This window comes from Capra hircus, chromosome 8 (genome assembly GCF_001704415.2).
Source record: "Capra hircus breed San Clemente chromosome 8, ASM170441v1, whole genome shotgun sequence".
Taxonomy (NCBI): domain Eukaryota; kingdom Metazoa; phylum Chordata; class Mammalia; order Artiodactyla; family Bovidae; genus Capra; species Capra hircus.
The window spans coordinates 82369928-82387629 of NC_030815.1; the positions used below are offsets into that span (position 1 = coordinate 82369928).

At 36.9% G+C, this 17702-nt stretch overlaps 1 protein-coding gene across 2 annotated transcripts in view; it reads left to right on the forward strand.

Annotated features, from left to right (window-relative positions):
- The window catches only part of ERCC6L2 (ERCC excision repair 6 like 2), a 152374-nt gene that overhangs the window by 23006 nt on the left and 111666 nt on the right, over positions 1–17702 (forward strand). For both annotated transcript variants that reach the window (XM_005684146.3, XM_018052475.1), the window contains exon 4: positions 7392–7585. In XM_005684146.3, the coding sequence (XP_005684203.2) occupies positions 7392–7585 (194 nt within the window). The remainder of the gene's footprint in view (positions 1–7391; positions 7586–17702) is intronic.

The following is a 17702-nucleotide window of genomic DNA, read 5'->3' on the forward strand; positions in this document are numbered from 1 at the left end:
CTGCTCAGTTTTTCTATCAGTTTTTTCAGTTTTCTGGTGGAGGGCTTAGGGTTTTCTATGTATTTCTACGTCATTGGGAAATAGTGACAATTTACTTCCTTCCTGGTTTGGATTTTTTCTTCCCTCTTGCTAGGACTTTCGGTACTATGGGAATAAAAGCTGTAGAAGTGGGCATCTCTGTTTTTTTTCCTTGTCTTACATGCAAAGTTTTTAATTCTCACCAATGAGTATAATCTTACCTGTCTGCTGGTTATATATAGCCTTTATTATATTGATGCATGTTCCCTCTATACCAGATTTGTTGACTTTTTATCATAAATGGATGTTGAATTTCCTCAAATGCTTTTTCTGCTCCATTGAGATGACTGTATTCTTCATTTTGTCACTATGGTGTATCATGTGATTGATTTGCATATGTTGAATCATCCTTGCATCCATGGAATAAATCTCACTTTTCCAAAGTGTAAGGTCATTTTGATATACTGTTGGATTCAGTTTGGTAATATTTCACTGAGAATTTTTGTATTTATGTTCATCAGGGATCTAGCCTATAATTTTCCTTTCTTGTGGTATCCTGATCTGATCTTGGTATCAGACCTCATAAAGTAAGTTTGAATGCATGTCCTGCTCTTACATTTTTTTTGAAGAGTTTGACAAGGATTGGTGTTAATTCTTCATTGAATGTTTGGTAGATTTTACCAGTGAAGCTGTCTGTTTCTGAACTTTTATTTGGAGGTTTTTGGTTATTGATTCAATTTCCTTACTTGGAGCTGTTGTGTTCACATTTTCTATTTCTTAGAAATAGAAAAAAATAGAAAACTGAATCACTAAGATTGTGATTCAGTCTTAGTAGGTTGTATGTTTCTAAAAAGGATACATGATAAATTTCATCTAGATGTCCAGTTTGTCAGTATAAAATGATTCATAGTAGTCTCTTATGATCCTTTTTATATCTGTGGTATCTGCTTTATTAAGAAGAGGTGGCAAGAATACACAGAAGAACTATACAAAAAAGATCTTCACGACCAAGATAATCACAGTGGTGTGATCACTCACCTAAGAGCCAGACATCCTGGAATGTGAAGTCAAGTGGGCCTTAGAAAACATCACTATGAACAAAGCTAGTGGAGATGATGGAATTACAGTAGACCTATTTCAAATCCTGAAAGATGATGCTGTGAAAGTGCTGCATTCAGTATGTCAGAAAATTTGGAAAACTCAGCAGTGGCCACAGGACTGGAAAAGGTCAGTTTTCATTCCAATCCCAAAGAAAGGCAATGCCGAAGAATGCTCAAACTACCACACAGTTGCACTCATCTCACACGCTAGTAAAGTAATGCTCAAAATTCTCCAAGCCAGGCTTCAGCAATACGTTAACTGTGAAGTTCCAGATGTTCAAGCTGGTTTTAGAAAAGGCCGAGGAACCAGAGATCAAATTGCCAACATCCGCTGGATCATGGAAAAAGCAAGAGTTCCAGAAAAACATCTATTTCTGCTTTATTGACTATGCCAAAGCCTTTGATTGTGTGGATCACAATAAACTGTGGGCAATTCTTCAAGAGATGGGAATACTGGACCACCTGACCTGCCTCTAGAGAAACCTGTATGCAGGTCAGGAAGCAACAATTAGAACTGGACATGGGACAACAGACTGGTTCCAAACAGGAAAAGGAGTACGTCAAGACTGTATATTGTCACCCTGCTTATTTAACTTCTATGCAGAGTACATCATGAGAAACGCTGGGCTGGAGGAAGCACAAACTGGAATCAAGATTTCCAGGAGAAATATCGATAACCTCATATATGCATATGACACCACCCTTATGGCAGAAAGCAAAGAAGAACTAAAAAGCCTCTTGATGAAAGTGAAAGAAGAGAGTGAAAAAGTTGGCTTAAAGCCAACATTCAGAAAAATGAAGATCATGGCATCTGGTCCCATCACTTCATGGCAAATAGAATGGGAAACAGTGGAAATAGTGTCAGACTTTATTTTTGGGGGCTCCAAAATCACTGCAAATGGTGACCTCAGCCATGAAATTAAAAGACACTTACTCTTTGGAAGAAAAGTTATGACTAACCTAGACAGCATATTAAAAAGCAGAGGAATTACTTTGTCAACAAAGGTCTATCTAGTAAAGGCTATGGTTTTTCCAGTGGTCATGTACGGATGTGAGAGTTAGGCTATAAAGGAAGCTGAGTGCTGAAGAATTGATGCTTTTGAACTGCGGTGTTGGAGAAGATTCTTTAGAGTCTCTTGCACTGCAAGGTGATTCAACTACTCCATCCTAAGGGAGAGCAGTCCTGTGTGTTCATTGGAAGGACTAATGTTGAAGCTGAAACTCCAATTTTTGGTCACCTGACGTGAAGAGCTGACTCATTTGAAAAGACCCTGATGCTGGGAAAGACTGAAGGTGGGAGGAGAGGGGAACAACAGAGGATGAGATGGTTGGATGGTGTCACTGACTCAGTGGACATGAGTTTGGGTGAACTCGGGAGCTGGTGATGGACAGGGAGGCCTGGCGTGCTGCGGTTCATGGGGTCGCAAAGAGTTGGACACGAATGAGCGACTGAACTGAAGTGATCTGCTTTAAATTCTCTTATTTCTGGTTTTATTTATTTGAGCCTTCTTTCTTTCTTTCTGTTATATCTAACTAAAGGTTTTCTAATTTTATTTGTATTGGTAAAGAATCAGCTTTTGGTTTTATTAACCTTGTCTGTTGCCTTGCTAGTCTCTATTTCATTTATTTCCTCTCTGATGTTTATTAAATCCCTCATTTTACTAACTTTGGGCTTCATTTTGTAGTGTGTGTTTTTTCTGGTTCCCTAAGGTGTAGAGTTTGGTTGCATATTTGAAAATTTTCTTAATTCTTGAGGTAGTTCTTTATCACTGAACTTTCCTCATAGAGTTGCTTATAGAATTGAGCAGTCCTCGTAGAATTGATGTCTAGTTTCATACCATTGTCGTCAGGAAATGTGTTTGACATGACTTCAGCCTTCATAAATATATTAGGACATTTTTGTGGCTTAACATACGATGTTTTCTAGAGAATGTCCCATGTGAATTTAAGCATATATTATGCTGCTTTTGGAATGTTCAGTATGTAAGTTTTAAGTCAGTCTGGTCTGAGTCATTTAAGGTGCCGCATGTATTTATAGATTCGACTTTGCTTAATTCTTGAATATTCTTGATAGTTGATTTACTGTTCATTTATTTGCTTTATTTATGTTTTCTTCAAATAGTTATAATTTTACTTGTCATTTCCATTCTCGTGTTTTGTTTATTATGTTTTCAGTCAGTTCAGTCGCTCAGTTGTTTCTGACTCTCTATGACCCCATGGGTTGCAGCATGCCAGGCCTCCTGTTCATCACCAGCTCCCGAAATTTACTCCAGCTCATGTCCATTGAGTTGGTGATGCCATCCAACCATCTCATCCTTTTGTTGTTCCCTCTCCTCCCACCTTCAGTCTTTCCCAGCATTAGTGTCCTTTCAAATGAGTCAGTTCTTCATATCAGCTGGCCAAAGTATTGGAGTTTCAGCTTCAGCATGTCTTTCCGATGAATATTCAGGAGTGATTTCCTTAAGGATTGACTGGTTATATCTCCTTGCAGTCCAACTGATGCTCAAGAGTCTTCTCCAGCACCACAGTTCAAAAGCATCAATTCTTCAGTGCTCAGCTTTCTTTATAGTCCAACTCTGACATCCATATATGACCACTGGAAAAACCATAGCTTTGACAGGACGGACCATTGTTGGCAAAGCAATGTCTCTGCTTTTTAATATGCTGTCTAGGTTGGTCATAACGTTTCTTCCAAGGAGCAAGCATCTTTTAATTTCATCGCTGCAGTCACCATCTGTAGTGATTTTGGAGCCCAGAAAAATAAAGTCTGACACTGTTTCCACTGTTTCCCCATATTTGCCATGAAGTGATGGGACCATGGCATCACTAAGATCAGATGCCATGATCTTAGTTTTCTGAAAGTTGAGTTTTAAGCGAACTTTTTCACTCTCCTCTTTCACTTTCATCAAGAGGCTCTTTAGTTTTTCTTTGCTTTCTGCCATAAAGGTGGTGTCATCTGTATATCTGAGGTTATTGATATTTCTCCCAGCAATCTCGATTCCAGGTTGTGCTTCATCCAGTCCATTGTTTCTCATGATGTACTCTGCATATCAGCCTTGACATACACCTTTCCCTATTTGGAACCAGTCTGTTGTTCCACGTCTAGTTCGACCTATTGCTTCCTGACCCGCATACAGGTTTCTCAAGAGGCACGTCAGGTCGTCTGATATTCCCGTCTCTTTAAGAATTTTCCGCAGTTTGTTGTTGTTGCGTTTAACTGGAAGTAATTTTACTTGTCATTTCCATTCTCATGTTTTGATTATTCTGTTTAATGAAACAGATGATAGTGATTGTTTTGCTAACCATTGATCTGCACAGAATGAAATTGATCTGATATCCATCTGTAACTTGCCACTTTGTTAGAATATTTGTCAAATTTTAGTATTACTATTATGCTGCTTTTCTAAAAAGGATTTGGAGAGGCTCCTAGAGTAGGTTCTCAACTAAAATTTTCATATATTAAATCACCAGAATATACCAAGGGAAAGATTATGCATAGTTAGCATGTAAATTAATTAGATTTGACATTTTTGAAAGAATTAGGTTATATGCTTTAGAACTTTGAGTTAAGTAGTAAAAATTCCAATTTTATGATCTGTAAATTCTCTCAATATAGGTACATTTTATTTTTCAGTTTGATGTATCACTTCCTCCAGTATGAAATTTTTACTTTGGCTATCGTGCTTGGTCATTGTCCTCTGAATATACAGTCCTCTTCCTACCTTGCCATTGACACATGCCTTCATTCATTAATTTATTTATCAACTGAACACCTTTATTTTCTAAGCACAGCACAAAGTACTGTAGTTACAGTGGATTTAAGATGTGAACATGATATATTGTTATCGGTTAAGAGCTTTGGAATTATACAGGCATGGGTTCATCTTGCTTAATAACATTGTGGCATTGGGCATATTACTTAACATCTCTGCACCTTAGTTTTATCATCTTTAAAAAGGAAATATAAAATATTTCTATTTTATAGCCTCTTTTATGTAAAATTCTTGAGGTAAGGTCTGTTAACTACCTTGCACTGTCTTTAGCCCATAGTAAGTGCTCAGAATTGGTTCTGGTAATTGTTAATACTATAACTACTCCTACCACAAAAATCATCACACATGGAAAACATCTTTGAGTATTTTGTCACAGTACATAACACATCATTTTTCTAAAGCAATAGTATACAAAGAATGAAAATTTAAAAGCATGTACCCTAATAATTGAACTAATTTTTTTGAAAGAGATAAAAGTAATTTAATACTCTGTAGTTGTACTGTTAAATGTGGCCTCTGTTGATTTCTTAATAACTTTGAATGGGCAAATTTAAATTTTATTTATATTACATTTTAGGCCTAGTTTTGTAAAATTGTTTATTGACTTCAGAAAAAATGGAGTTGCTTTGTAATTAGTGACCTAGCAGTTGGACAGTTCTTTCCATTTTATTGTTTTGGCATTCTTTGCTTAAATAAGGCTTATTGAGTTAAGAATTTTTCACAACATGGTAGTAAATACTTCAAGTTATTCTTCTTTTATACTTTCTCTGGACTTTGCAAATGGCGTAGCTCAGTTCTCTTTCCTCTTTTAGTATAAAAATTAGTTATTGATTTATTTGATTTACTTTTCATAGTTTTGAAGATCAGTAATGTCCATAAGGAATGTCTTAATTTTTAAACTTCTATTGGAATCCTAAAGCTGGTTCTAGAAATCTTTACATTCATTGACACCTTTGGTGAATGACCTCTCAAGTGGAAAACTACTCAAAGTGCTCAGATGGTGTTTGGATAACATTTTCATTGTGTAATATTGAAAAGAGGGTAGGCTTTTTACTTGTAGCCCCCATTTTTTATTGAAGGAGAAAAATGGAATTCATAGAGTAAATTCCAAGTAGAAGACAAAACTATTTGAGAATTAATCTTCTGTTCTTTTTCTTTTTTCTGTTTCTGAAAGAAAGTCACAGACTTGATATCTTACAGCTGATAAATGGCCCAGCTGAAATGCTTCATAGAAGAGAATGTAGGATTTAGAGTAATATTATTATATTATTTTTTGTTAAACTGAAAATTTTCAGTATATTTAATTAGTTCATTTTTATCAGTAGGACCAAGTATAAAACTTTAGGAAAGAAACTTACTTAAACCCTATTAAAGATAATAGTTCAGGAACAGTGGTAACAGTAAGAGACAAAAACATTAGAAATTAAAATGGTTGATGCCAGCAGGATTTTGGATTGGTATAGGAAAGGTCAATGAAACCCCAGAACATTTATTTGAAGACTAAACAGATAATATGTTATTAATCTCAATGGGTTAGGATTTACATGAGTTAAGAGAGAATAGGAAGAGAGTAAGTAGAGACAGTAAGTACTGATAAACTCCTGAGGATCATTGCTATAAAGAAAGTAAAGTAATGGGTGATAGTTTGAGAGAGATATAAGTTTTAATAGCTTGAGAGAGATGTAGGAAGAAGTCTTTTTTATTTGTTTTGTTTTATTGAGAACAATAAATTTGATTGGTTTTATTTATTGAGAAATATTAGAACATGTTTGTGTTTATATGTGTTCTGTTAAAAAGCAAAATTTAATCATGTTGGGAAGATTGGGGCCAGTTTCTTCAGCATTGACTTCAGGTTGACAGGAAGTAATGGGAGCCACTATGTAAAGTTCAGAGTTTGTCTTTAAATAAGGACATGGGCAGTACACCCATGGTAATAGATGGGAGGGCAGAATATATGGAAGTAAATATAGGTAGGTTATTGATCTAGTGGTAAGAGAAGAGGAGGTTTTCTTCTAATTGCTTTAATTTTCCAGGTCATCAACTGATAGTATCTGAAAGAGGGGGGAAAGAAAATGGGACTAGGAAAGTGAAACAGAAAGAGAGCTCTGGAAGAGCATACATTTCAAGAAAAACAACCTGGCCTGCTTTGCATATTTCTATTACCAGTGTGGCCCTTGAAGTTAATATTGGGATCATGAGTATACTCTTCTCTGTTTCAGAAAATTACTTTTTCCTTATTCCTCAGCTCCTTTTGAGGGGAAAATAAAAAATAGCTGTTACTTTGGACAGGGCTGGGTATCTATTTTTTTTCTTAAGAATAACAATAAAGTAATGTTTGATGGTCTTCTTAGTTAGATATATTCAGTTGCTCAATTGTATTTATACTTATTAACTACAGTGTTAAAAAACAAAGAATAGGATAGTTGATATTCTGTTTTAACTTTGGGGTTCTTTGTCATTAAAAAAATTATGTCATACATTTTTCTTCTTCTTCTTATAGATGTTCTTAATAGTTGCTCCTCTTTCTGTCCTCTACAACTGGAAGGATGAGCTGGACACCTGGGGATATTTCAGAGTCACTATTTTACATGGTAACAAAAAGGATAGTGAACTGATTCGTGTGAAACAGAGGAAATGTGAAATTGCTCTAACAACTTACGAAACACTGCGCTTATGTCTGGACGAACTTAACAGGTAATCAGAATAATGGGAGTGATTGCATTAGTATTCTGCTTACATCAGCTGTTATTTATGCCTTTGTATTGTGGGGCTTTCCAGGCAGCTCAGTGGTAAAGAATCTGCAGAGTTGAAAGAGACGCAGGTTTGACCCTTGGGTTGGGAAGAAACCCTAGAGGAGGAAATGGCAACCTACCCAGTATTCTTGCCAGGATAATCCCAAGGACAGAGGAGCCTGGTGGGCTACAAAGAGTTGGACATGACTGAGCAACTAAACACTTTATATTGTAAATATTTTTAAGCTGTAAATATTCTTTAGCATTATTTAATTTGATTTCAAAGTTATTGAAATAGACAGTTTATAGTAATTAACTCATTTTCTAAGAAGGAAAACCTGAGTCAGGGTTTCTACAGTTCCTTATTTTATTTCCTCTATTGCCTCTCCAAGCAGTGCCTATTAATAAATAAGACTTGTCCTAAATCTCATGTACAATGTTTTGTGTATTTGATGCCTCTAGACTAAAATAGTGAGTTTCATGAATGATTTTACTTAAGGGAGTCTGTTGTTAATGTAGAGTGGCAGAAAATACATATACATATTGAGAACCCCTATAACAAGACTATAGGTACCCAGAAGAAATGAACTACATTTTAAGATTTTAGCGGGGAATCTAGATACAGTCAATTATGAAGTCATGTGTGTGCTATGATGTGGAATAGAGGATGTTATGGGAGCATGTGAGGAGCCTGACTGCTGCAGAGTGAAGAGACTAGTCAGAGAGCTTCGCACAGAAGATGATCTATGAGCTTATTGAGGACTGAACGATGAGTACGAGAAGGAGAATCGAGCAAGAGGGAACAAACATTTGCAGAGGCCTCCTAACAACAAAGGTCCCAGCACTTTTTAGTAAATGAAAGCAGTTCTGATGCTTTGTGCATGTAATGACTATACCTAGAACGTAAAAGGATAGTGGCCAGGAGACAACACCAGTGTGGTAAGCAAGGAACAGATCGTAAGACTATTTAATGCTTCTTAGAGGATTTTGATCTTTATTCTTAGAACAATAAGAGTCTCCCTGAAGTGTTTTCAGGGGATTACTATTATGATAAAAAATGATCAGATTTGCATTTTACAAGTCATCATGTTGCTGTTTGTGCAGAATAGAGCCAAATTGAATGGTGAAATTCCAATTAAGAGGCTTGTTCCAGTCCCAACTCCAAGGACCTTGGAATGTAACTAAAGGTAATTAAGTTAAAATGATACATTAAGGTGGGGACTGAGGCCAGTCTGACTGATTGTCCTTGGAAGAAGAGAAGGATATGTCAGGAGCTTGTATACACAGGAAACGATTCAGGAAGATGTATGTAGCAAGAGGGCAGTAGTCTCTAAGCATAGGCGTGAAAAGAAAGTGAAAGTTGCTTGATCATGTCAGCCTCTTTGTGACCCCATGGACTATATAGTCCATGGAATTCTCCAGGCTAGAATATTGGAGTGGGTAGTTGTTGCCTTTTGCAGGGAATCTTCCCAACCCAGGGACTGAATACATGTCTCCTGCATTGAAGGCAGATTCTTTACCAGCTGAGCCACCAGGGAAGCCCAAGCAAAGGAGAGAGACCTCAATGGAAACCAAACCTGCCAACACTTTGATTCTGGAATTCAAGCCCCCAGAAATGTTGTGTTGGGCATCTTTTGATCATCATCATGTTTTTGAGAATCTGCTGTGTTATTGAATGTATCAGTGATCATTCTGTTTAATGCTGAGTTGTATTGCATTTTATAAATATATCATACTTTGTTACCTATTCATTTGAGGATAGATATTTGGGTTTTCTGGTTTTGGTTATTAAAAGTAAACATTGTGTAATATTTGTGTGTAAGACTTCTTTGACATACATTGTAATTTCTCTTGGATAAATTCCTGAGAGTGGGATTTCTAGATGGTGAGTATAAGTTTAAATTTGAAGAAACTGAGAAGCCATTTTTCCAGAGTGATTGTATCATTTTACTCTAACTAGCCATCTATTAGAGTTCATTTGCTTCATATACTCAACAATATTTGGTATAATCTTTTTGTTTTTAGTGTGTATGGTGGTATCCCATTTCAATATAATTTGCCTTTATCTGATCTATATACACTTGAAAAAAGTGTTTGTTCTGTAATTGTTGGATATACTGTTCTGTAGGGCTCAGAGGTTAAAGCGTCTGCCTCCAATGCAGGAGACCCGGGTTCGATCCCTGGGTCGGGAAGATCCCCTGGAGAAGGAAATGGTAACCCACTCCAGTATTCTTGCCTGGAGAATCCCATGGACAGAGAAGCCTGGTAGGCTACAGTCCATGGGTCACAAAGAGTCGGACACGACTGAGTGACTTACTTTCACTTTCAAATATCAGTAAAGTCAATTTGGTTAGGTGTTGTTCAAGCATTCTCTGTCTTTACTGATTTTCTCCCCAGTTGGTTTACAGTTTCTAGGAGAGGAATATTGAAATCTTCAATTACAATTATAGATTTGTTTATTTCTCCTTTTGTTTCAGTCAGTTTTCAATTCATATATTTTGAAGCTCTGTACTTAGGTATTGTGTGTTTGTGTTAGTCGCTCAGTCGTGCCCGACTCTTTGCGACCCCATGGACTGCAATCCACCAGGTTCCTCTGTCCATGAGATTTTCCAGGCAAGGATACTGGAGTGGGTTGCCATTTCCTTCTCCAGGGGATCCTCCCAACCCAGGGATCGAACCCGGTCTCCTGCACTGCAGGCACACACATATCGATGATTAGTATTTTTTCCTTATGAATTGACCCTTTTATCATTAAAAATGCTCCTTTTAGGTCTAGAATCGTGAAATTTTCTCTGATGTTAATATAGACAATACAATCTTATCCTTACTGTATGTTTATCATTTTCTAGCTTTTAAGTTTTATCTGTTCGTTACGGTGAGTCTCTTGTGGTTAGCATGTTATCAGGTCTTGCATTTCTATCCATTTGGATGATCTGTGCCTTTTTATTTGGAGTGTTTAGTTCATTTATACTTAGTGTGGTGGATTTAGAGCTACCATTTTTGTAAGCTCTAGGATTTTATTTTAGTCCATTTACAAACTCATAACATTGCCTGTTAGTATACCCTATATGCTGTCAGAAGATAGGAACAATCTGAGGCATGAAGTTAAGTAACTTGTAAAAGCCTGCAACAAGTAAGTTGGGGTGAACAAGAGGTTTAAACCTTGACTTTGAATTCAGTATGTAAGAGATATTCTACATTTAGATAAATGTAATAAGTTTATTTATCTTAGTACCAGTCATATTTTAATTTTTGTTTGACTGTCTACCGCTTTAAACTGTGAGGTCTTCGATACAGGATAATGTCTGTGTTTTAGTGCTTATTATACTTCCAGGCATATAATTGCATTAGATGGTTATTTTCTGTTTGTTATAAATATTATATAAGAATTCCAAAGTAGAGTTATGTAAATATAAATCAAGTTTCTGTGTAAAATAAGAAATATAAAGTGTCTCAGTTTTTGTGGTATTCAGCTTTCCTTTGTTTGAATAGTTTTATTTGACAGATATTCAAAATAATTTATATTCAATCTGAGTAAATACTAAGTAATTTTTGTGAGACTGTTCTAAATGATAGACCAGGATTTATCATAATATACAGAGTAGATGAACACTATAGGAGTGGAGCTGTATCTCTTTTTCTTATTACTGTTAAATGTTTTACTTTATTTTTATCAAAGTTGTATACACATATTATTTCAAGAGCCAAATATGAACATAGTTCATTCCTGTCTGCCACAACCATTGCCTTTTCTTCAGAGACAGTCACCTTCTTTTACTTATCTTTTTAGTGTTTACTTTTATATCTCAAAGATCACATTCATGCTGCAACTTAAACTTATTTCAGTTTTCAGCATCACTTGTTGATTTACTATAATGAAAAATGATGATTTTGTTGTATTTTGCACTTCTGTTGCTTGCTTCACAGTGTCCTGGCTGGGATAGTTTGTGTAATAGGGAATAGTATATAGGAGATCCAACAACTTCTTAAACAGACTGTTGAACATTTTGTGGTTGTTCAGTCACTAAGTCATGTCCTACTCTTTGCAACCCCATGGACTAGAGTGTTCCAGGCTTCCCTATCCTTCAGTGTCTTCCAGAGTTTGCTCAAATTCAAGTCCTGGGAATCAGTGATGCTGTCTAACCATCTCATCCTCTGCTGACCCTTTCTTTTTGCCATCAGTCTTTCCCAGCATCAGGGTCTTTTCCAGTGAGTCAGCTCTTCCCATCAGGTGGCCAAAATATTGGAGCTTCAGCATCGTTCCTTCAAATGAATATTCAGGATTAATTTCCTTAAGTATCAACTGGTTTGATTTCCTTGTTGTCCAAGGGGCTCTCAAGAGTCTTCTCCAGCACCACGGTTCGAAAGCATCAATTCTTCAGTGCTTAGCCTTCTTTATGATCCAACTCTGACACAGGTAGATGACTAATGGAAAACCATAGCTTTGAATATGGACCTTTGCTGGCAAAGTGGTGTCTCTGGTTGTAAATACACTGTCTAGATTTGTCATAGCTTTCCTCCCAAGAAGCAGGTGTCTTTTAATTCATGGCTATACTCACTGTCCATAGTGATTTTGGAGCCCAAGAAGATAAAATCTGTCACCTTTGCCTTATCTGTTTGCCATGAACTGATGGGGCCAGAAGCCATGATTTTAGTTTATTGAATGTTTAGTTTTAAGCCAGCTTTTTCACTTTCCTCTTTCACCCTCATCAAAAGGCTTTTTGCTTCCTCATCACTTTCTGCCATTAGAATGGTTTCATCTGCATATCTAAGGTTATTAATATTTCTCCTGGCAATCTTGATTCCATCTTGTGATTTATCCAGCCCAGCATTTTGCTTGATGTACTCTGCATAGAAGTTAAATAAGCAGAGTGACACCATACAGCCTTGTCATACTCTTTTCCCAATTTTGAGCCATTCTGTTGTTCCATCTCCAGTTCTAATGATTGATTATTGACCTGCATAAAGGTTTCTCAGGACACAGGTAAGGTCTGGTTTTCCCATCTCTTTAAGAATTTTCCACAGTTTATTGACATCCACACAGTCAAGGTCTTTAGCATAGTCAATGAAGCAGAAGTAGATGTTTCTCTGGAATTCTCTTGCTTTCTCTTTGATCCAACAAATGTTAGCAATTTGATCTCTGGTTCCTCTGCCTTTTCTAAACCCATCTTATTCATCTGAAAATTCTCGGTTCATGTACTGCTCATGCCTCACCTGAAGGATTTTGAGCATTACCTTGATAGCATGTGAAGTGAGTGCAATTATATAATAGTTTGAACATTCTTTGGCATTGCCCTTCTTTGGGATTGAAATGAAAACTGACCTTTTCCAGTCTGGTAGCCATTGCTGAGTTTTCTAAATTTGCTGGCATATTGAATGCAGCATCATCTTTTAGGATTTGAAATACTTCAGCTGGAATTCTATCACTTCCTCTAGCTTTGTTTGTAGTAAGAGTCAACTAAGGCCTAGTTGACTTCACACTCTAGGATGTCTGGCTCTAAGTGAGTGAACACACCATTGTGGTTATCCCAGTCTTTAAGACCTTTATTGTATAGTTCTTCTTGCCACCTCTGCTTAATCTCTTTTACTTTTGTTAGTTCCTTACCGTTTCTTTCCTTTATCTTGCTCATCCTTGCATGAAGTGTTCCCTTAGTATGTCATTTACTTGGCAAGATGTCCAGTCTTTCACATTCTGTTCTTTTCTTCTCTTTCTCTGCGTTGTTCACTGAAGAAGGCTTTCTTATCTCTCTTTGCTGTTCTTGTTGTGATTTTAGTCACTGCCTCCTGTACAATGTTACAAACCTCTGTCCATAGTTCTTCAGGTACTCTATCAGATCTAATCCCTTGAATGTTTTCATCACCTCTACTGTATAATCATAGGGTTTTGATTTAGGTCATACCTGAATGCCTAGTGGTTTTCCCTACTTTCTTCAATTTAAGCCTGAATTTTGCAATATGGAGCTGATGATCTGAGCCATAGTCAGTTCCCGGTCTTGTTTTTGCTGACTGTATAGAGTTTCTCCATCTTTGGCTGCAAAGACTATAAATCAATCTGATTTCAGTATTGACCATCTGGTGATGTCCATGTATAGAGTTGTCTCTTGTGGTGTTAGAAGAGGGTGTTTGCTATGACCAGTGTGTTGTTTTGACAAAACTCTATTAATCTTTGTCCTGCTTCATTTTGTACTCCAAGGCCAAACTTGCCTTTCACTCCAGATATCTCTTGACTTCCTGCTTTTGCATTCCAATCCCCTAAGATGAAAAAGACATCATTTTTTTGATGCTAGTTCTAGAAGGTCTTTTAGGTCTTCACAGAACCATTTGGCATTAGTGGTTAGGGCATAGACTTGGATTACTATGATGTTGAAATGGTTTGCTTTAGAAACAGCCAAGATCTATTGTTTTTGTGATTGCACCCAAGTGCTGCATTTCAGACTTCTGTTGACTATGAGGATTACTCCATTTCTTCTAAGGGATTCTTAACCACAGTAGCAGATACAATGATAACCCGAATTGAAGTCAAAATTGCTGGGAGAAATATCAATAACCTCAGATATGCAGATGACACTACCCTATGGCAGAAAGTGAAGAAGAACTAAAGAGCCTCTTGATGAAAGTGAAAGAGGAGAGTGAAAAGTTTGGCTTGAAATTCAACATTCAGAAAACTAAGATCGTGGCATCCGGTCCCATCATTTCATGGCAAATAGATGTGGAAACAGTGGCTGACTTTATTTTTCTGGGCTCCAGAATCACTGCAGATGGTGACTGCAGCCATGAAATTAAAGACACTTACTCCTTGGAAGGAAAGTTATGACCAACATAGATAGCATATTAAAAAGCAGAGACGTTACTTTGTCAACAAAGGTCTGTGTAGTCAAGGCTATGGTTTTTCCAGTGGTCATGTATGGATGTGAGAGTTGGACTATAAAGAAAGCTGAGCGCTGAAGAATTGATGCTTTTGAACTGTGGTGTTGGAGAAGACTCTTGAGAGTTCCTTGGACTGCAGGGAGATCCAACCAGTCCATCCTAAAGGAGATCAGTCCTGGGTGTTCATTGGAAGGACTGATGTTGAAGCTGAAATTCCAATACTTTGGCCACCTGATGCGAAGAGCTGACTCATTTGAAAAGACCCTGATGTTGGGAAAGATTGAAGGTAGGAGGAGAAGGGGACGACAGAGGATGAAATGGTTGGATGGCATCACCGACTCAATGGACATGGGTTTGGGTGGACTCTGGGAGTTGGTGATGGACAGGAAGGCCTGGCATGCTGCGGTTCATGGGCTTGCAAAGAGTCAGACGCGACTGAGTGACTGAACTGAAGTGAATTAAATTTGCCCATTCCTGTCCATTTTAGTTCACTGATTCCCAAGATGTCAATGTTCATTTTTGCCATCTCCTGCTTGAGCACATCCAATTTACCTGATTCATGGACCTAACATTCCAGGTTCCTATGCAATATCGTTCTTTACAACATCTGACTTTACTTTCAGCACCAGACACAACTGCAGCTGAGCATCATTTCTACTTTGGCCCAGCCTCTTCATTCTCTGGAGCTGTTAGTAATTGCCTTCTTCCCTAGTAGCATATTGGACACCTTCTGACCTGGGGGGCTCATCTTCCTGCATCATATCTTTTTGCCTTTCATACTGTTCATGGGTTTCTCACAACAAGAATACTGGAGGGGTCTGACATTCCCTCCTCCAGTGAACCACATTTTGTCAGTGTTGAACACTTACCTAATCTAGTCTCCATTGGCATCTGGTCATACCATTTAAGAACTCAATAACATTAATCAGATTGTTTCTTGGCTTTCTCTGCTACTGGCATGGGATACTCCTTCCTCTGTTTCATAAATTGTTTTGTTCATCTTCTTCCCTGCTTTTAAAATCTTGTGATTGTTTTTTCCTCTTTTCCTTCGTTCTTAATCTCTTGTCCTTTATTCAGCTTTATATTAAGAAAATGATCAAACCTATAGAAAAATTGAAGTGATAGTACATGAATGTCTATATACTCAATCCCTATATTCACTGGTTGTATGTGTGCTTTTTTTGGAGGGGGGGGAGATAAAAGTTAACATGTGTGTTGACTATTAAATTCATTTAGTCTCTTCTAATGTAGAGCATTCCCTCGGCTTAAATTTTCTAATATAAGACATTTTGAGGAGACCAGGCCAGTTGTCTCTTAGGGTGTCTCACAGATTTGTCTGATTGCTTTTTCAAAGAGTTGTGTATTCCTCTACCATATGTATTTTGGTAAGCTGATTTTGATCTAAAGGCTTAATTAGATTCAGATCAGACATTTTTGACTAGAATACTTCATAAATGATACTATGGACTTCATATTATGTTACATCAGAAAATGTTAATGTCATGTTGTTTTAGTATTAAGGTTGCAAAGTTTGTCCTGTAGGCTAAGGAGATGATCATCAGATCTCTTCATCTTAAAGATATGTTTCTCCTTTTACAGTTAGAAGTAAATTGTGGGATTATCCTTTTCTACTAGTTAAATATTCTGGTCCTTCAGTCCTTTTGCTTAGTGATATTAACATTCAGAAATTACTGTTGTCTGAATCAGTTATTTTACTGGGTTTTCAAAATAATGTTTTCCTAAATTTATCATTTCTTTTACACTTATTAACAGCATTCTCCTGCATTTAGAAATTATCCACAGTTTCAACTGACATAGCAAGGTGAATGCTTGATTCTTTTGCTGCCATTTCCGATTTTCAGACTGGCACATTGATATGGTGGTCATCCACAAAGTTTCTCTCCCATTCCCCAACCCGCTTTTTTTGGTTATCAGTGTGGACTCATAGATTATTGAGGTGCAATTTATATGCCATAGAATGTACCCATTTTAAGCATAGAATGGTTTTTAGTAAATTTATAAAGCTGTGCAGTTATCACCACAACCCAGTTGAAGAACATTTTCATCACCTCAGACAGCTTTTTGTTTTCAGTCAGTCTTTGATCCCATCTCCAGTTCTGCTGCTGCTGCTGCTAAGTCGCTTCAGTCGTGTCCGACTCTGTGCGACCCCGTAAATGGCAGCCCACCAGGCTTCCCCGTCCCTGGGATTCTCCAGGCAAGAACACTGCAGTGGGTTGCCATTTCCTTCTCCAAAGCATGAAAGTGAAAAGTGAAAGTTAAGTCGCTCAGTCGTGTCTGACTCTTCGCGACCCCATGGACTGCAGCCTGGTCTAGGCAACCACTAATCTGCTTTCTGTCTCTATAGAATTGCCTTTTCTGGAGATTTCATGTAAATTTCATATAACATGTAGTCTTTTGTATCAGGCTTCTTTCACTTAGCATTTTTGAGGTTCCTCCTATAACACGTTTCAGTAGTTTATTCCTTTTTATTATTGAACAGTACTATTGTATATACCTCATTGTTTATCTAATGGATGACGTTTAGATTGTTTCCAGTTTGAGGCTATTATGAATAATGCTGCTGTGAACATTCATGTACACATCTTTGAGTAAATGTAAATTTTTTATTTCTCTGGGAAAGATATCTAGGAATGAAATTGCTGAGTGGTGTAAGGAGTTTTAACATTTTAAGAAACAGCCAAAGTGTTTTTTAAAAATGTCTGTACTTTGCCAAAAGCAGTGTGTCCAGTTTTCCTTGAAAATACTTAATTTTGTCAGTCTTTCCTGATTGCCAGTCAAATAGGTTTGTGGTGGTATCTCTCTCTTTTTTTTTTTTTCCTAATTATGAACTTTTTATGTGCTTATTGGCCTTTATATATCTTCTTTGGTGAAGTGTCTGTTAAAATATTTTAGCATCTTTTAATTGGATTGTTTTAACTTCTGTTGAGTTATAGTAGCTCTTTATATAATTCTGTATGCAAATTCTTTTATCAGATTATGATTTGCAAATATTTTCTCTGTAGCATAGCTGTATTATGTCTTTTCATTTTCTTAATGATGTCTGGAAGAGCAAAAGTTTTTTTTAACTTTGATGAAGTTCAACTTAACCAGGTTTTTTTAATTGACCATGCTTCTGGTGTCATAGATCTAAGAAATTTTTCTCTAACCCAAAATCATAAGAATTCTTCCTGCATTTTATAACTTTTATAATT